Source organism: Borostomias antarcticus (assembly GCF_949987555.1).
Source record: "Borostomias antarcticus genome assembly, chromosome: 4".
Taxonomy (NCBI): Eukaryota; Metazoa; Chordata; class Actinopteri; order Stomiiformes; family Stomiidae; genus Borostomias; species Borostomias antarcticus.
Genome location: NC_140237.1, coordinates 32,216,604 through 32,237,156, shown reverse-complemented (window position 1 = coordinate 32,237,156; position 20,553 = coordinate 32,216,604). Strand labels below are relative to the sequence as shown.

Below are 20,553 nucleotides of genomic sequence, written 5' to 3'. Positions count from 1 at the left end.
TCGATGGTGTTTGTGTGTGCGTGCGTAAGGGAGAGAGAGAGGGGGGAGGGAGAGAGAGAGAGGGAGAGAGAGAGAGAGAGAGAGAAGAGAGAGTGTTTTGGTACACCGTACTGTGGGGAACATTTCCGAACATCAAAAATCCAATTTGATGAGCATCAGGGTGTTTCAAATCTGAATGAGTTTTATGATGCTTGATAGGATGTCGTCTCAAATACTGTACATGTGATTATATATCTACATGCATGTGATTATATATCTACATGCATGTGATTATTTATCTACATGCCATTTGGGGGGAAATAGAACAGGTGTTCTGTTGAAGCTTGAAATTGGTGTTTTTTTTTTTTACAAGCAATGATGAACATCAGTTAGTCAGATGAAACTTGGACCTGGACCATGCGTGATTCTTCTATATTTATAGTATTATACTGTATAATGGTGGCCGGATCAAGAGGGCAGATATTAGAATCTGTTCTGGTGTAAAGTAAACCGTCAGTCCTGCTGTTCAAAGTTGAGACCATGGCTAAATCTGTTGTTTTTAACAAGAGGGGAGTCATTGCTATATATTGCTATTGCTATAACTATTGTTATAGTTATAGCAATAGTTATTGGAGAAAAAGGCACTGTTGAACTGACTCATCCAATGAGAACACATACTGTAGTCTGTCTGGATGAGATCAAAGTACAGTAGGATGGTGCTGATCCAGCAGAACCAGTCAAGTCTCAATGCCAGATCCATGAGAGTTGTTATGCTACGTAAGCTAAGCTAACTATGTTACTGTATGCTGCAGATCTCTCTATGGGTCTGGAGCACTTCATGTTTAAAAACGGTTTTCGAATCCTGGGCGCTCCCACACACTTCAACTTTGACCCGCCCTCAAAAAAACACCTGGGGAAGCAAAGTGGCACAGACTCTATTATGTAGCATGTGGAGCGCAGCGATTCAACGTGATATCTGAGTCTGGAGAGAGACCAGAGCCAGCCAGACGCATCCATACCCAGCCAGACGCATCCATACCCAGCCAGACTCATCCAGACCCAGCTACTCATCCACACCCAGCTAGACTCATCCAGACCCAGCCAGACGCATCCACCCCCAGCTACTCATCCAGACCCAGCCAGACTCATCCAGACCCAGCCAGACTCATCCACCCCCAGCTACTCATCCAGACCCAGCCAGACTCATCCAGACCCAGCTACTCATCCACACCCAGCTAGACTCATCCAGACCCAGCCAGACTCATCCACACCCAGCTACTCATCCATACCCAGCCAGACTCATCCAGACCCAGCTACTCATCCACACCCAGCCAGACTCATCCACCCCCAGCCAGACTCATCCAGCTACTCATCCAGATTCATCCAGACTCCGTCCGACTCATCCACACCCAGCCAGACTCATCCACACCCAGCCAGCCAGACTCAGGCCAACCCTGAAGGACCTGAATACGTCTAACCTGACCCCCCCTTAAACCATCACACCCCCTTCACACCATTCCATAGAGAGTTAACCCTTAGTTGTCTGCATCTCTGAAGGTGTTCTGTCTGGTTCCAGGTTGGCTGCTTGTGACCAGGATGAATGGCCCCTTATGTAGAAGCCATGGAGCCAGAACAGCCCCTGGGCCCAAGCGTGGGCAGCCCTGTAGGGGAGGTCAAGTCTTTGCCTGAGGAGGTCCTGGGGGAGGAGTCTTTCACCTGCAACCAAGAAGTGCTGGACTGTTACAGCTACACCCCAGTCACAGTTATACCCCCCAGCACCGACAGGTAGGTCTGACTCACATAAATACACACACACATGAACAACGTGTGTAAACCCGATATGTGATGTGTTATGTTCAAGTTGAGCTCAAAGTATCCCTCTGTGAACTTCTTCTTCTTCTTCTTCTCCTCCTTCCCCTTCTTCTTCTTCTTCTTCTTCTTCTCCTCCTCCCTCTTCTTCTTCCTCTTCTTCTTCTTCTCCTCCTCCTCCTTCCCCTTCTTCTTCTTCTACTTCTTCTTCTTCTTCTTCTTCTCCTCCTCCTCCTCCTCCTCCTCCTCCTCCTCCTCCTTCTCCTTCCTCCTGAGCAGCGAGGAGCCCTTCTGTAGGATCTGTCACGAGGACGGGGGTGCGGGGGATTTTCTGTCCCCATGTGAGTGTGCGGGGACCCTGGCCACCGTGCACCGCAGCTGCCTGGAGCGCTGGCTGACCGCCTCCAACAGCAGCCGCTGTGAGCTCTGCCACCACCCGTTCGCCCTGGAACGCCTGCCAAAACCATTCACGGAGGTTAGGGAGAGACACACACACACACACACACACACACACACACACTCTCACACACACACACACACACACACACACACACACACACACACACACACACACACACACACTCTCACACACACACACACACACACACACACAAACACAGACACACATGCGCACACACACACACAGACACACATGCACTCACACCCACACCCCCCCACACACACAGACACACATGCACTCACACTCACTCACACCAACACGCACACCCACACACACACACAAACACTCACTCAGACTCACACACACACATGCACCCCCCCCCCCCACACACACACGCAAATAGACAGCCACACTTTAAATACAGGACAAAGCCGGGAGAATGGGCTCCATCCACTCTTTTGTGTTCGTCCACAAAGGAACAGAAGACGTCTTTCCGTTGCTCACTACTGTACACCTGCTTGCTCACTACTGTACACCTGCTTGCTCACTACTGTACACCTGCTTGCTCACTACTGTACACCTGCTTGCAAAGTAACTACAGGCGCAGCTCACTGGAAGACATGACCGACTAAGGCGCCTGGTTATTTTGCAATTTCGATTTACAACAATAATGAAATCGATTGAGCACATTAAAAACAAAACACTGTCCCCTTGTTAAGAGATGACCTCAACAGGGCTGTGCTTTATTTACATTTCCACAAGACTTCACCAAGTACACAAACCTCCGCTGGATTAGTGCTGTGGGCTTGGCTCTCCTGCTTTCACACATGCACACCACACACACACACACACACACACACACACACACCACAGGCCAGCATGCTCGCACGCACGCATGCATACACACACACACACACACACACACACACACACACACACATACATACACACGCGCACACACACACACACACATACACACACACACACACACACACACACCACATGCTCACACACACACACACACACACACACACACACACACACACACACACACACACACACACACCACATGCTCGCACTCTCTCACACACACACACACACACACACACACACACACACACACACACACACACACACACTCACACACACACACACACACACACCCCAGCTGGCCTAGCTGTCCCCGTGTCACGTTGGCCAGGCTGCCGTCCCTGTACTGATTTACCAGTAAAGCCTCTTAGCCTGAGAATGAGATTAGATGGTGTTTCCTCACGCTGCTGCAGGACTGGACCGTACATTACACTGTATTACTGTACCCACTAACACCCCCCCCCCCCCCCAGGCCTCCAGTACATTACACTGTATTACTGGACCCAGTAACACCCCCCCCCCAGGACTCCAGTACATTACACTGTATTACTGTACCCCCGCTAACACCCCCCCCCCCAGGCCTCCCGTACATTACACTGTATTACTGTACCCACTAACACCCCCAACCCCCCAGGCCTCCAGTAATCTGCCTCTCAACAACCATGACCACAACACACACACACACACACACTGAATGGATCTGTTTACTACAGTACCTGTACTAATGGACAAGATCACAATTTCAGGGATAAGGACTGTCCACTTAAATGGGATTCTGACAGGGGCAGTGGAGTGAGTGACTGAGTCAGTGATGATTGCTCATTCTTATGTGCCCTACGGGACCAAACTAATAGAAACGCACCTCAAACAGTTGGCATAATATACGTCCTATCAGGAAGAATAGAGTCTGCACACCAGAAATATGCTCCCGGGATTTTTTTTTATCAACACTGAGGTCTCTCTCCCATTTATTGACATCGAGGTATCTCTCCCATTTATTGACATCGATGTGTCAATAAAAAAATCCTAGGAGCATATTTCTGGAGTGTAGACTACTTTTCCTGATGAGTTTGTTTTCTGTCAAGCACCCAGTTTTAAACATTTTGGATGTGTGAGCTTTTGTCCATTTTCCATAATATACATACTAACCATTATATGAACTCACCCTCTCTCTCCCTCCCTCTCTCTCCTCCTCCTCCCTCTCCCTCCTCCTCTCTCCCCCCCTCCTCCTCTCTCTCCCCCTCCTCTCTCTCCCTCCTCCTCTCTCTCCCTCCTCCTCTCCCTCCCCCCTCCTCCTCCTCCTCCCTCTCCTCCTCCTCCCTCTCTCCCCTCCTCCTCCTCCTCCCTCTCTCTCTCTCCTCCTCCCTCCTCCTCTCTTCCCCTCCTCCTCCCTCTCTCCCTCCTTCTTGCTCTCTCTCCCTCCTCCCTTTCTCCCCCTCCTCCTCTCTCCCCCCTCCTCCCTCTCTCTCCCCCTCCTCTCCCTCCCCCTCTTCCTCTCTCTCTCTCCCCCTCTCTCTCTCCCCCTCCTCCTCCTCCCTCACCTCTCCTCTCCCCCCTCAGTGGCTGTGCGCTCCGTCCATGCATCATCAGCGGAGGACTCTGTGTGGAGATGTGATCTGCTTCCTGTTCATCACGCCGCTGGCTAACCTGTCCGGCTGGCTGTGTGTGCAGGGGGCCATGGACCTGTACCTCAGCAACAGCATGGAGGCCCTGGGCCTCCTGCTCCTCACCCTGGCCCTCTTCACCATCTACCTCTTCTGGACCATGGTGAGTTCACGCCCGGTCAGTTCTGGTGAAGTCGAGCTCCCTCAATATCATGACACCCCTCTTACCTCTCACAGATGTTGTCTTGGAACAATGGGAGCTATTCTACACGATTAATTGAACTGCTTTTACTCAAGGTCCCCCGGGTTTACACTGACATTGGCAAATCATCTTTTTCTTTTAATGCCCCTCACTCCTGGAATGCCCTCCAATGCCTTTTAAAACTGGTCTCAATGCCAACATTTTCAAAATTTAAATCCATGATTACGCACCATTGTACATGTTTGCAACTGCTTTTAGTCTTTTTTTTACTATTCTAATATTGAGTTGAACCATTTAAGTTACCGTTTTATATACCCTCCTGTGTATCTGTCCTTTTATTGTTTGCCATTGTTTGTGTATTGTTCGCTCGTCGTCACTGTAAATGAGGGCAACCTCAGTGCCTCTCGAGCATAAATAAAGGTTTAAATATTAAAAAATGTCCCCGTCAACGCTCCCTCCACGCCCCTAGGTGTCGCTGCGTTACCACCTCCAGCTGTTCAGGACCTGGAAGCAGACCGACCAGAGGGTGAGGCTCCAGGTACCACGGCCAGAGCGTCCCCCTCACACCAGGCACCTCATCTCCCTCAGCAAGGACACCAGCAAGGAGACTGTGGTGTAGCCGGATTGGGACGAGGCCCAGTCTACGTGCTTCAGAAGCAAGTAAAGGACCGGTCCAAGCAAGGAGACCGTGGTGTATTCTATTAGGACGAACCTCTCTGTCTGCTCCTTTTCAGAAATGACTGGAACATAAAGACAGTGGACTAAACGGACCAAACCTTTTGTGATAAACATTTAATGTGAAATATTTAATAGACAAGCTTTTTTGGAATATCATATTTTTTTATAACTAGCCGATTAATGTAAATGACAGATGGGATTAATGCCATTGCTAATCACATCTGAAGAACCTTGGATTTGAGACTTTGGGGGTGGGGTGATCACAGCTGCAGATGTGACACTTGTCACTTGTTTTGGATGGACAATGCAGTGAGGAATACGTTGCTTTGACTATCCTGTGATTCTGTGTTAACACCGTTTGTTTAAAGCTACAATCAATCATGTGGGCGTTCCAGAGCACTTAATCACCACAACTCATCCGAAATCATGGAAATATGCTGACTGCAGCTTTAAAGCCACGGTCTTTATTTTCCAGGTACTTCCATTAGATAAACTACACCAAACCACATTCATAACAAATAGTCTTTACACTTTACAAAACAATCTTTATTGAAATCTTTCAAATGTTTCCCATGAACTTGCATAAACATTAAATATTTCCATGTAGCACAGGAGGACAATTGTATAACCATAAACTCCATGTGTTGTTCAAAAAGTTGAAAAGTGCTGAAGGTTTATGAGTACAATCTTAAACGATACAGTGATAGCTTAGTCCCTTGTGGGGGGTCTGCAGACTACCCAACAAGCCTGGAGTTAAATAACACGCACACGGGACTGACGACACTTCATAAAACATCAGGCATGAGAACAGCACAATATGGCAGGAAGAGATGGAAGATGGATTCAAAGGCCAGGAGATGCTATTCAGTACATTCTACTTTTCCATTAGAAGGCAATCTTCAGAATGTTGAGTGGGACAGTTTAACATATTGACACAACCTCCATTTTCTGTTTTTTCTTTGCTACACACACCGTCAACATTCTGGATATTACACTCTTCAGGGTACGTTGCGCAAATATGAGTAAATCCCTATTGTATTCCTGCCCTGCACATGCCAATGGCACGGACGCGTCTGTCTGCACCTCTTAAGAGGCGACGTCTTGTGAAATGAAAGGACTATGAAAGTGTTACCGCCTGACCCGCCCCCTGGTCGTACGAGCGCTAATCTAGTTAGCTTTTCGGAGGCCGTCCCGGGACACTTGGTAACAAGATCCCCGTTACGATATCAAACCGTCTGAGACGATTCTCTTTAGGTTGTCGTCATATAAAGAGCAGCTCTTCAAGCACCAAAAATATCGATGGCACAAAGATCAGCAGCACAAATACAAGTTGTGTTAGTTGTGAACGAGGAACACAGTGGAGTTGATGCGGCATCAGCTGCGTCTCTAACCAGACCTCGTTTCCTACACAGTGAGCTACTTGTGTCCGGTAGGGTTGGGAGGAGACACGGCCTTGTACACGGCCGGAGACCGACCACAACAGTGGTCAGACGCCATGTCCCAGGTCGGTATTACAGGGCGGGGCGGGGGGTGTACAGGGAGAGAGGTGAGGATGGAGAGAGACAGGGGTCAGAGGTCACATCACGGCGCAGCTGGCGTCTTCGGCTCTCGGCTGACCCTGGAACGACACCGAACAGGCCTCAGTCTCTCCGCGATGGAGGGTCAACACTCACAAACATACGCAGTATTAGAGTAGGGATGATGGCATGCGTGCGTGCTACACCCCCCCCCCCCCCCCCCCCACACACACACACACACACACACACACACACACACACACACACACACACACACACACACACACACACACACACACACACACACACACACACACACACACACACACAGTTATGCGAGGCAGCCAGCGCTGGCCATGCAGGCAAACATGAACAACACAGCGAGCCCCAACAATGCAGGCCGTTGAAAGGGAGGACAGTGCTTCATCTGGCCACCGGGTTTCTCGGTAGTACCGACCTAATTCGGTCGGTACCGGTACCCTAAAAAGTACCGTGTCCGGTACCTAACCCTGCTGGCCAGAGATGGGATCAGTAGGCAGCAGCAAGGCAGGAATTCAAGCAGCCCCTCTCCTCTCCTCACCTACTGAGGTCTCTCTCTCTGTCTGCACTCTGGCTGCTCAAGACAACACACAACATTTCTTTTTTCTTCTTCTTGGCTTTTACAAGGAAGACACACACAGACGACAGCGTTTAGTCAAACTCAACATCTGACTGACCGTCAACTTCAAGTTGAAGTTTACTTGTCATATGTACAAGATACGGATATAGAGAATGACATGGATTTATCTTCCTGTGTGTGCTGCAGGGGCGGGGATCCTGGGGGGGGGGTCAGGGGGGACATATATTTGATATATTTGATATTTGAGATCATTAAAATTGTCCCCCCATTTGATTGGGGTAGTGGCATTCAAATGACCATACAGCTGCGTAGGAAGATGTCCCCTCCAAAAAATACTCTTGCGAAATGTCAATGTAAACGTCCCCCCCAAAGTAAGATACAGATCCCCGCCACTGGTGTGCTGGGGTGATTCTCAGGGGCACTCCTCAGTGATGGGACAGTTTGTTGACGTAGGTTTTTTGATCTCTAAGGTGTAGACTGTGTCGTGATGAACGTACGTGTGTGAGGAGAGAAACCGGTTGTGTTCAGTGTGTGTTTACCTGTCTCCTGAGGTGGTGGACGTCACTGCTGGCCACATACTCTTCATCAAACTCCACGTCTTCCTCAACCATCCCCTGGACGCACACCAGGCTGCGCTCGGCGGTTTCCTGGAGATGACATCAGCCAATCGGCATCAGACAATTCGGTGGCCGACGACAGGCATCTCAGGCTGAGAGGTGGTTGGTCGGTCGGTTGTGTACCTCGTTGTCGGGGTTGAGGAGGGACACCCGGACATCGCGGACTGGACCCCAGCTCCTATGACCCTTCAGAACCAAGTCGTTTGGAGGGTTGGGTTCTACGCCGGCGTCAGCTGACCAGATCTGACGTACGCACGCGCGCACGCGCGCGCACACACACACACACACACACACACACACACACACACACACACACACACACACACACACACACACACACACACAAGCCTCAGTAAAATAAAAACATTCCATCCCACCACAGTCCCAGTTGTAGTTAGCGTGTCACAGTGTGTTGTGCTCACAGTGAGGGTCTGTCCCCCGGCCAGGACATAGGAGTTGGGGACCTGGAAGGAGACTTCAGGGGCGTCCGCTTGACTCCTCCTCACTAACCAGCCCCCTAGTGGCTGCTCCTGTAAATGCAGGGGAAAACCTCAAGTCACACGACATATCTTCAAAACGGCCTGAAACAATTGTGCTAATCAGGTCAAAGTTGCAAAATAAAGACATGGAAAAGTACAGATTCAGGGCTGTAATAGTGCTTCGGATGAGTTCCATTTTCGGTTTTGAATTGATGCATTTCAACCGTGTTCTGTACTTGCGGCTTCCCCCTCGTACCGTGTCGGAGTTGTTCTTCAGCGTGACGTACTTCCCCTCCAGGTCGATCTCGGCCACGCTCACATGCCCGTGAGCCGTGGCACGCTGGGACACCTTGTACGCGGGCGAGCTTCCGGTGGGGCCTTCGTGTTTGCGTTTCCTCCCCTTGAGCTTCCGGGCGCCGTGCGCGTGCGTGCGCGACACGGCCGCGTGCTGGGAGGGGCTCGGGGACAGGTGCAGTCTGGGAGGACGACGGGTATATGAAAGTAATTAAGACAAGGGTATATGAAAGTAATTAAGACAAGGGTATATGAAAGTAATTAAGACAAGGGTATATGAAAGTAATTAAGACGGGTATATGAAAGTCATTAAGACGGGTATATGAAAGTCATTAAGACGGGTATATGAAAGTCATTAAGACGGGTATATGAAAGTCATTAAGACGGGTATATGAAAGTCATTAAGACAAGGGTATATGAAAGTCATTAAGACAAGGGTATATGAAAGTCATTAAGACCAGAAGAGGCTACGGAGATGTCCCCTCAAACAGATGACCGCCAGGGACGTCTTGTGAGTGTAATTGAGCTCACCGCCCACCTGCAGCATTGAGTCGCCCTGTTTCCCATGACGTAGCTGGCTAGAGGCGTGTTTATGGGAGGTGGTCACGCGTGTTGGTAAGTCAGAGGACCAAAGATCGAACTCTTGTGGGACAAGTGAAGATGGTGGCAGCAATATTGATGAGCGAAGCAGTGACACCTGTTAGATGAGTGTGTGTGTGTGTGTGTGTGTGTGTGTGGGGGGGGGGTTACCTCTGCTCCTCGCCTTCCAGCATCTTCCTGTAGGCGTTAATCTCCATGTCCAGGGCCAGTTTGACGTCCAGCAGGTTCTCGTACTCCTCCAGCTGACTCTGCATCTGGCCGTGCATGGCCACCATCTCCTGCTCCTTCTGGCTCAGTCTCTCCTGCCACAGCTCCCGCTCCCTGTCCAGGGTCCGCTCCATGTCCCTCACACGGCCCTCCAGCACCCCGTTCTGACCATCACACACACACACACACACACACACACACACACACACACACACACACACTTTAGCATTTTCATACTTGTGGGGCCCTAAACCTAACCGTAGCCGTTTTTCTTGTTTCACTATCCTTGTGGAGAAATCTGGGCCCCACAAGGGTAGTTTTACAAGTGCACGCACGCACACACGCACCACGCCTCAAGATCAATCCTCGATGAGCAAACCTAAACCAGGTTCCCTAGACAGGTTCACAGTAACACTCACTGAGGAATACTCTGGGGCCCCTGCGGTCGATCGACACAGTCACGGCTCTTCTCTGTCCTGGCCCTGCAGTGGTGGAACGAACTGCCCACTGACGTCAGGACAGCAGAGTCGCTGCCCATCTTTCACCGCAGGCTCAAAACTCACCTCTTTAAGAAGTACTACAACAATCCTCCCTCTGAAGCACCTATTGTATTTCCATTTTGCTACTGTACTCTTGCACTTTGACTTTATCACTAGACTATGCTCGTAGTCATTTGTTTAGAAAGGAGATGCACTTGTGAGTTCTAGCGAGTAGTAGCACACTGACTACCTATGTTAAATGCTTATTCTAAGTGGCTTTGGATAAACTAATGGAATAGAATAGGATAAGGGATGCTAATAGTTAATCGACTATCGATTAATTGCCGATAAGAATTTACTCAAGTAAGATTTGGTTACTCGATTAATTGCTTGTTAATGGAACATGCCTTTTTTGGGGTGAAAGAATGTTATCAATGGGAGTTGCATGAAATGTAATCATGATTTAGGGTCTGACTGCACATGAGGGCGCCCCGCCATGTAGTGAAGGCTAATTGGGATGCCGGGAAATTTCAACGACACAGCGGAAGAAAACACAAAAATGAAACGAGCAAAGCACAGTCCAGCGCGGGACGTTCTTATCAATTAATCAACTATCGTTTGTTAAGGTATCGATTAATGAAATTCCTTGAAATTTGCCACCCTAGATGGGATCAATTCTACATCATTCACACAGGGAAAGTTCTACTAGGCTACAGCCAGGCCTCTAGGCCTCAGTTAACAGAGCAGAGTCATGCGGCAGCCATGACAGGGACACAAACAAACCGTGGTCCAGTCCGCACAGTCAGCAGTGCGCTGGTGTCCCATTACCTGCTTCTGGAAGTGGCTGATCTGAGAGCAGAGGGACTCGAGGCGCAGCTTGGTCCCCGCCAGCTCCTCCCTGGTGGACGAGGCGAAGTCGCTGTTCTTCACCGCCGTCTGCTGGGCGTTCTCGAGCTGCCACACGACGTTCACACACAGACATTACACACGGTCAGTCACTGAAGATGTTCACATTCAAAGAACATAGCTCCTAGAGTAGGATGAAAGAGTTACGGATAGTTCCTGCGTCCTAGAGTTGAGGGCGGGGCCCGGCACCTGGAGAGGACTCCTTCGTCAGTAGGACAACACACTTCCATACCATTCTGCTATTAGATTTATTACAGGCGCTAAATGTGACACTCATCACTGTGCACTTTATGACATGGTAGGATGGCCTTCTCTCACTGAGAGACGAAACTATCACTGGTATTTATTTATTTTTAAAACCCTCACTGGAAAACACCCTTTTTACCTCTCACAGATTTTATCATGGAACTATGGGACCTATTCCACACGATCAAGTGAACTGCTTTTACTCAAGGTTCCCCGGGTTTACACTGACATTGGAAAATCTGCTTTTTCTTTTAATGCCCCTCACTCCTGGAATGCCCTCCAACGCTTTTTAAAACTTGACTCAATGCCATCATTTTTAAAGTTCAAGTTCATGATTATGCACCATTGTACATATGTCTGTATTTGTTTTAGTATATCTTAACATTTTTTTACTATTTTTATATTGAGTTTATCCATTTAGTTACTGTTTTGATATACTTCCTGTGTCTGTCCTTTTGTTGTTGTTGTCGTTGTTTATGTTTTGTTCGCTCATCGTCACTGTAAATGAAGGCAACCTCAGTGCCTCTTTTGGTTTGAAATTAAATTCCATCTCTTTCTCCCCAAATCGGCCTCTTTAGTCTCCTACCACCAGCACCTGTAATCTCTCCCCGTCTGCTTCTACCTCACTTCCTTCTCCCGTCTGTCTCTCCTCTTCCTGCGTTCCACTTCCTGTCTGTCTCTCCTCCTGCATTCCACTTCCTGTCTGTCCCTCCTCCTCCTGCACCGCCAATCGTCCTCTCTCGTCCTCCTGTCTCAGCAGCTCGTCTCCTGTCTCCCCCGTCTCTCTCTGCGCTACTGCGTGTCGTCCTACTACTGTCCTGACCACAACCTCTGACTGTCTGTCTCTGATCTTTGGCTGTCTGAAATACAGCTTCATCTGAGAAGACACACACACACGCAGACACACACACACATGGGGATGTAACGATAACCTGTATAATGATAAACTGCGATAAAATTATTTTAAATTTATCGTGATTATCATTAAAACTACAAAAACTAAACTAATAAATTGTCATTAAAACCATGTTTGACTATGCTTTGTAAAACTCTGTAAATATTGTCCAGCATCAACCAAAGTTAGCAACAGTTTCCAAGATGCATTCTTTTAGTGTTTATGAAAACAAAAACTAATTTTATTTTGTGGTTTTCAATAAACTTGGTGAAATGATGTGTGTATCAGTACTTTTTGAAAAATCGCAGCACATTTAATGATACTGCGATAATACTGATAACCGTGATAATTTTGGTCACTATAATCGTGATATGAAATTTTCATACCGTTACATATCCACACACACACACACACACACACACACACACACACACACACACACACACACACACACACACACACACACACACACACACACACACACACACACACACACACACCATCCTCCTCTCCCATGCAGCTGTCCCACTTATAAGCGCTCACATTGAAACGAGACGTGTTTACTGTGACAGGCCTACCTTGGAATTGTAGGTCTTCTCCAGTTCCTCTTTGTACTGTGTGATTTGACCCTCGTGCTCTTGCCGTAGCTGCTGCATGGCATCGGATAGTTTGCTCTCAAACTCCATCTGTCTCCCAGAATCCACCTCCACCAGGCGCGTCTCATGCCTGCTCCGGATCTCCTCCACCTCCTACACACAACCACAACACAACCACAACACACACACAACACACACACAGGGGGGGAGATACCGTACGTGGTATGCATGTGTGTGAGTTTGAGAGAGGGTGAGTGTGTGTCTGGTGTGTACTCTTCTTCCAAGTTTATATTGTAAAGCACTTTGGTGCAACTTAGGTTGTTAAATGTGCTATATAATAAATGTGCTATAGAAATAAAGTTGACCTTGACCTTGACCTACTCAGTGTGGTTACCTGTTCGCTGATGTGCCTCTGGAAGTTGAGCTGCTCTCGGAGCGTCTGCAGCTGGTTCTCCACGTCCACCCTCCTCAACATCTCAGCGTTCAGCTGCGCCTTAGTGTCCGATAGGGCTGACTCCAGCTGGAATCCACACACACACCACACACCCCACACACACACCACACACACACACACACACGGTAAATCATTAAGGATATGGTTCCCACTACGTCCTCTGATCATAAATGACCAGTCCAAACGAGCCCGTGATTGGTCCTCACGTTGGTCAGCTGGACCTGAAGGTCGGCGACCTCCTTCTCCAGCCTCCTGTTCTCCGCCTGGGCGTTGGCGCACTCCGCCTCCTTAGAGTTGAGCGCGGCCTCCAGGCCCCTCCACTGGGACACCGCGGTGCTCAGGTCAGACTCCTTCTTCTGGTTCCTGGAGGCGGGGAGAGAGGTGCGGCTCGTCGTCATCGTCTCCCCGCTATCGTGATCCAGGCTGATCGCTCTTTCTATGACCTCTCTGGGCTCTGGGAGCTGGTCAGGCCAACTGCAGGTCGGGCAGCTGCTTGACTGTCTCACACCTCTATAGGCGATGTGTGAAGAGTGTATGAACAGAATTCTGTATGCTCACAAACGAGAGGCTATGCTGGTAGATCTCTATGCTGGTATCTCTATGCTGGTAGATCTCTATGCTGGTAGATCTCTATGCTGGTATCTCTATGCTGGTAGATCTCTATGCTGGTAGATCTCTATGCTGGTAGATCTCTATGCTGGTAGATCTCTATGCTGGTATCTCTATGCTGGTATCTCTATGCTGGTAGATCTCTATGCTGGTAGATCTGAGCCGTTCAAAAGAAAAGCCATAAAAAAGGAGACTTGATGACGCGCTGAAGTTTTATACTGCAGTTTAGCTGAGTATCTTATTGATTTAATCAAGTGTGGGTTGATTTCATCATTGTTTAGGCTTGTAGGCTGTGTGTAGCTGCTACAACTCGTTTTATTCAATCTATGTTGTACCACGGTAAACTAGAGGGCTGATAGTAGCCCAGCAAAATCAATCAGAAACTCAGAAAAAAAGTCAGGATGTTGCATAAACCATGGCTGATCCATTAAGTGCCAGTCAGCAGTGTATTGTGCTGTGATTGAGTCATTTAACTAGGCTAAAGACGCTCTGTTCTGACAACTAGCTGACTGTTACCTGTTAAGATTGTGCAAGGCATAGCCTACTGTACATACAACAGTTAACGTTCCACTTCCAGTGTGAAGTAATTGGTAGCTTGATTAATAAATGTATTCTTAGATTTTGAAACAGTAGCCATATGTTGTCATTTCGGTTGTAGCCTATGTTGTTTTTATGGGTTTTCAGCACGAGCCTAAAACGTGTGGCCGCCCCCTGGTCTAGCCTATACCCACTGAGCAAAGACACGTCTAAAAGACGTCTTTTATATGTCTTTTTTGTCTTTTTCAGACGTCCAAAGACATCCAATTAGGAGCCAGAATGAATGTTTTTTTAACGTTCAGATATTGAACCCGTTCTGAACGTCCACAGACGTCTTAGAGGGGTCCAAGCCAGACGTTTGAATATTGAGGGGTCCAGCAGACGTACAAATGGGGTTCAGGACCGACGGACGTTATTAAGACATGATCTGAACGTCTCCCTGACGTTGCGTGTTTGCTGGGTATCTACCTGGCTTGGAGTTTCCGATGGTCCTCAGAAAGATGGCTAAAATCGATCTGCAGCCTGGCCCTCTCGCTCGCCATAGCGTCCAGGGTCTTCCTCACATCGGCCAGCTCCTCCTCGTAGAGCCGCCGCACGCTCCCCATCTCCCGGTTCTTGCTCTCCTCTTTCTCCTCCAGGAGCAGCAGCATGGAAGACTTGTCATTTTCCAGCTGGCGGACCCGCTCTATGTAGTTAGCCAGTCGGTCATTGAGATGCCGGAGCTCTTCCTTCTCCTGGACCCGGGAGAGGCGGGTGGGGCTGGTGTTGCTCGGGGTCCCAGCAGGGGTGCTCCGGCGGCCGGTGGAGCGGGTTGACCGGCCCGTGGAGGTCGCTGGGGTGGATGTGTGAGAGGCCATTGGTGTTGATGGTGATGAGCTACACCTGCTGATCCCACTTTCTGAATTAGAATCAAAATAAAGTAACACGCAAACAATATATGTCTAAGACGACGTGAATCAACGATAGGCAACACATCCAGTGGGTGGAATCTAATTAATCAACGAAATGCTGAGATTGCAAGTTGTCGCACACGTTGTCACAGCTGTGGTGACCTTAGCAAAACGCGTTTTCATGCAAATTACACTGCACATTTGGGGGGGAAAAATAGGCCTACAAAATAACTTTTGCCGACTCCTGATGAGTTTTACGCACCCGGCGGTTAGATGAAGACTAAACACATTCCTCCTCCTCGGCCATCATCAGGATCAGCTGTGGGGATGACTAGCCGAAAGCGCCGGGTGATGTCACCTATCACAAGACCACCGCTTGTGGATTTAAAGGGAACGTTTAAATAGCCTACGATAAAATGCCTACAGTTTGGTTGCCTGTAGCCTATACTACAACTGTGTTTAGGACTGATTGTATTCTCCAGTAGAACATTTTTCGTGTTTATATTAATTTAAATGTATCATAGTAAAGTGCGGTATCTCTTGTAATGAGGTTCATTAAGCAGCAGGGGGCGACAGATACTCACAAAAGAAGGAGTAGGTCAGCGAACGGAGCAACTAGATGGTTCAATCTTCTCTGCTTAGTAGGCTACTCTTCTGGAGGGCAAGATATGGCTGTGAGTTGGCTGCACCCTGTTGCACAGGGTTAGATTAGTAAAGGTTTGACCGTCACTGCTGTGTGTTGATGAATGGACGCCTAACAGGTCTATTCTCAACAGACGAGGTGGTGCAGAAAGCGATCTCCGTCTCTGTGTGTGATGATGTCTAAATATGGATGCCCTGTGAATGTCCTACCTAGGCCATCCGGCCACGGTTATCTCGGTCACACTCAGTCGTAACCCTCGCCTTAGAAGCTCCCTGTGACTCTGATCACGAGGCCCTCTCTGAAAGTGTGAGGGTCTACAAAGAGAGCAGCAGGCTGACGCGGGGGTTTTGGCTGAGCACAGTGGGTTTGTGATGTCGTCGCTAATCAAAGTCAAAAGCCCCCTCAGTCCCTGCCAGCCTCTATTCCTCCACACCTTCCAATAACGGCGGCAAGCTGTACCCCCTTGGCACACACACCAACACGGCCTTTGATGTCTCCCTCCAAAGGGCATGGCGAAGGATAGCTGTAATACACCCTTCAGAAGATAAGAAGGCGGTATTGCAGCTAGTCGAGTGATACCCGCAGACAAGGCTGTATGAAGCCGAGTGTAGATCATCAAGGCCCCGGAGGATTGTTTGGTGGACTCCTTTATTCTACAGGGTTTCAAACTGTCTCACTATGTTCTGAGACTCCTCTGTCTACAGTAACAGTATACAACTGCAGTGTCCTACAATGGTATAACAACCAATTGCAGTGAATGAGATGTGATAGTGGTTATGGTGATTATGATGATGATGGTGGTCGTGGCAATGATGATGATGACAGACCACAGACGACAGGGACGAGGAGTAGGCCTACAGAGCCCTGGTGGAGAGCTTTGTGCAGTGGTGTGACACCAACCATCTTCTGCTTAACACCAGCAAAACAAAGGAGTTGGTGGTGGATTTTAGGAGGAAGAGGGAGACCCCAGCCCTCATAACCATCAAGGGGGCAGAAGTCGAGAGGGTGGACTCCTAGAAGTACCTGGGAGTCCAAATCAATAACAAACTGGAATGGACCGACAACACTGAGGCTCTTTTCAGGAAGGGGCAGAGCAGACTGTTTTTCCTGAGAAGGCTGAGGTCATTCAACGTCTGCAACAAGCTGCTGCAAATGTTCTACCAGTCGGTGGTCGCCAGCGTCCTGTTCTTCGCCGTGGTCTGCTGGGGTGGCTACATCTGTGCGAGGGATGCTGCAAAGCTGAACAAGCTGGTGAAGAAGTCCAGCTCTGTGGTGGGGACCGGGTTGGACAGCCTAGAGGTGGTGGCAGATGAGGAAACAGAGGATGAGGAAAAGGTTGGCGGCCATGTTGGCCAATCCCTCCCATCCGCTGTATCCTGAGCTGACGGGGATGAGGAGCAAATTCAGCCACAGATTTGTTCTCCCCTGACAGAGTATAGAAAGATTTGGACAGTCCTTCATTCCAGCTGCACTCCGACTCCACAACCAGGCCCTGCGGGGGGGGGGGGGGGGGGGGGGGGGGGGGGCTGGAGTCAGCTGATAGGCTGTTGAAGACCCCTGCTACTCAGACTTTGACCTTTTAACTTGAGCACTTTAGTTTGCACTTGCACTTTAGCTTGCATCTTCGCTGGCACTGTTTATTTATTGAATTTTTTCTGTCTGTCCTCCTTTTATCTGTTCTTACGCTGTTTGACAACACTATTTAGTACAATAAAGGTTTTCAATCAATCAATCAATCAATCAATCAATGATGATGATGACGATGGTGGTGGTAATGATGATGATGATGGCGATGGTGATGAGGAGGAGGAGTGGAAGAGGATGGTGTTGGTGATGATGATGATGATGGTGGTGGTGATAATGATGATGATGGTGATGATAGTGGTGATAATGATGATGATGATGATGATGATAGGTTACTGATGATGATAGTGGTAATGATGATGATGATGATGATGATAGTGGTGATGATGATGATGATGATGATGATAGTGGTGATAATGATGATGATGATGATAGTGGTGATAATGATGATGATGATGATGATAGTGGTGATAATGATGATGATGATGATGATAGTGGTGATAATGATGAAGAGGAGGAGAGGAAGAGAAGGACGATGGTTGGTGGTGATGATGATGATGGTGATGAAGATAGTGGTGCGGTCGAAAAGGAGGATGATGTGGAGTATGGTGGTGATGATGAAGATGATGATGAAGGTGACCTTATCAGTGATTCAAATCATGAAAACGATACTCTAACTAGGTTTGGACGATGCTCTTTTCCCCCCCTCACTTCTCAAATCCATGCGGCTATGGGGGCGGCGGCAGCGGTCTTGCCTACGCAGCGCAACTTCTGTCGCTTCATTACTGAAGCACCCTATATCGCTGTGGCTGCATGAAGTCGCCCGCACATCCAGAGGAGATTCCGACTTTATTGGGCACTTTATCGCGCAGTGGTGCGTCGCAGCATTCGCCGTGCGTAAACACGCAGATTTAGAGTCTTTTTTTTTGTTGCTCTGGTTAATAGATCGCTCGTTATTGGCAGCAGTTTGGAGTGCCGGGGAGGTTCTTGGCTGGTAATCAGGGTTTTAGGAAACCAGTACAAATGTGGATATCCACATGAGCGAAGGTAAGATTTTATCTGTCTCATGCCACCACGCTGGCCAAATGTCTGCGAAATATGACGTGTCTGTGATTGTGATGTTGTGCCGGATCATTGATTTCTGTCAAGTCGCTATTCAAAACCGCTGCTGGGATTAAGTGCAGTTATGTGTTGTTTGTGTAACTTAACATACTAATGTACGTGCCGCGTGTCAGGTTGACAGTGCGGGGAGTTGCGGCGCAAACAAGTGACTGTCTCTAAAATCGCAGGTGGCTGAACTGGACAACTTTATTCTATTCGCGCGCACGCGTCAGTCGCCGCTCTTCAAAGCAAAACTGAAATAAATCCTTGACCTGTATCGCTTTGGACAAGCTTGCTTTTGCGCGCCGATTGATTGTGTCCCTCCTATCCCCAGACTGAAGCTGATCTGAACACCGGGGCCACGATGCAGATGAAGCCGTTCCTGCTCCTGCTGTGGAAGGCTGGCCTCTCTCTCGGTCTGCTCTCCTCCGTTGTCCAGGTACAGTAGCCTACACCTCCGTAGGTCACCAGACACCTTCTGCTCTGCTCCAATGGTGGCTTAGTCATGCATACAATGGATGGATGGATGGATGGGGTGGATGGATGGATGGATATGGATGGATGGATGGATGGATATGGATATGGATATGGATATGGATATGGATATGGATGGATAGATGATGGATGGATGGATATGGATGGATGGATGCAGACAGACGCACGGATGGACGGACAAGAATGATGCGGGAATCCCAGTCTGAGAAAAGAAAACAATTCGTTTTAGCTTCTAGGAAACATGCATTTTTCACAAGCCATTGTTCTAACTGATACAGCCCATGCAGGTAGGATGGTATTGTTGTAGGCTACATACCTCAAAATAGCCCAGGGCCACGGGGAACACGTTGGCCTGCTTGCCTCCTCGCGCTGAATTGAATGTCATCTTCCTTTGAGGATCAGCCCTAAGACAGATAAACATAGCCGTTCTAGCCATGTAGCCTAACGGGAAGAGCAAGCAGAGACAGGAGATAGCTGGCAAATCTCTGACAATAGACCGCTGGCAACAATAGGGTAGTGAATAAGGGCGCGATCTGCCCCGCGCTGTCTCCCAGGGAGGGCACCCTCATTCAGGCTAGGCGCCGCGTGTTAGCGCGTGTTAGCAGGTGGTACGTAGTGTTGTGTGTGAACAGCATGCAGGTCGAAACACGACTCTCCCTGCCTTTTGATCACGCTGTCGGATGAGTTTCTGTGGGCGAGTTTCATTAGCCTTCGTCTAATTATGAACACAGGTCGCTCTCCGAGGTCTGTTTCATACAGCTGAAATTATTTGCCCGTCTAGTTCCACTCCTAGACTTGATTTATGTCCATGTGAGCCACATATGGGGCCCTTAAAGGGGATGTAAGTTAAAGGGGATGTGAGTTAGAACAATGAAAGCCAGCGGTGTCAGAAAAGACAGGTGTTTCTGGTGAGGCGTTCCTACCCCTCCATTCATCTGCACTTCCAATTAGACCCCCTCTATGGTTCCTGACCTCTCGGTGACCATGACCTAACTCCTCCCCCAACGCGCGCACACACACACACACACACACACACACACACACACACACACACACACACACACACGCATGCACCTGACCTTTCTCTTCCACGTCTCAAACACACACCTGCCAGGGATCTATCAACAGTCACACCTGTGGTTAATCCCCCCTCTGTGAACAGTCGAACAGAGGCTCTCAAGGCCCCCCCTGTGTGTGTGTGTGTGTGTGTGTGTGTGTGTCTGAGAGAGAGAGAGAGAGACAG

General features: G+C 48.8%; 2 protein-coding genes across 2 annotated transcripts; one reads left to right on the top strand and one right to left on the bottom strand.

The window, feature by feature from the left end:
* Positions 1-1,447: 1,447 nt before the first annotated feature.
* On the top strand, positions 1,448-5,934 carry LOC311308033 (E3 ubiquitin-protein ligase MARCHF3). The gene is made up of 4 exons (XM_084436958.1): positions 1,448-1,764; positions 2,068-2,263; positions 4,619-4,825; positions 5,334-5,934. The coding sequence occupies exons 1-4, from the start codon at positions 1,580-1,582 to the stop codon at positions 5,481-5,483; spliced, it is 738 nt and encodes a 245-aa protein (XP_084293084.1). The 5' UTR covers positions 1,448-1,579; the 3' UTR covers positions 5,484-5,934.
* A 1,184-nt stretch (positions 5,935-7,118) lies between these two features.
* Positions 7,119-15,454, bottom strand: lmnl3 (lamin L3; the record flags this gene model as incomplete). Its single annotated transcript, XM_084437458.1, has 11 exons — positions 7,119-7,160; positions 8,218-8,325; positions 8,419-8,538; positions 8,718-8,825; positions 9,031-9,250; positions 9,819-10,039; positions 11,183-11,308; positions 12,980-13,150; positions 13,392-13,517; positions 13,658-13,814; positions 15,066-15,454. The coding sequence occupies 11 exons, from the start codon at positions 15,452-15,454 to the stop codon at positions 7,119-7,121; spliced, it is 1,788 nt and encodes a 595-aa protein (XP_084293584.1).
* Between the last annotated feature and the right edge of the window lie 5,099 nt (positions 15,455-20,553).

Excerpts from the sequence above, each read along its gene's own strand:
- LOC311308033 (XM_084436958.1), top strand. The coding sequence starts at position 1,580 with ATGGCCCCTTATGTAGAAGCCATGGAGCCAGAACAGCCCCTGGGCCCA. Across the intron at positions 1,765-2,067 it reads ATACCCCCCAGCACCGACAG|CGAGGAGCCCTTCTGTAGGA; the intron begins GTAGGTCTGACT and ends CCTCCTGAGCAG. Across the intron at positions 4,826-5,333 it reads TCTACCTCTTCTGGACCATG|GTGTCGCTGCGTTACCACCT; the intron begins GTGAGTTCACGC and ends CCACGCCCCTAG.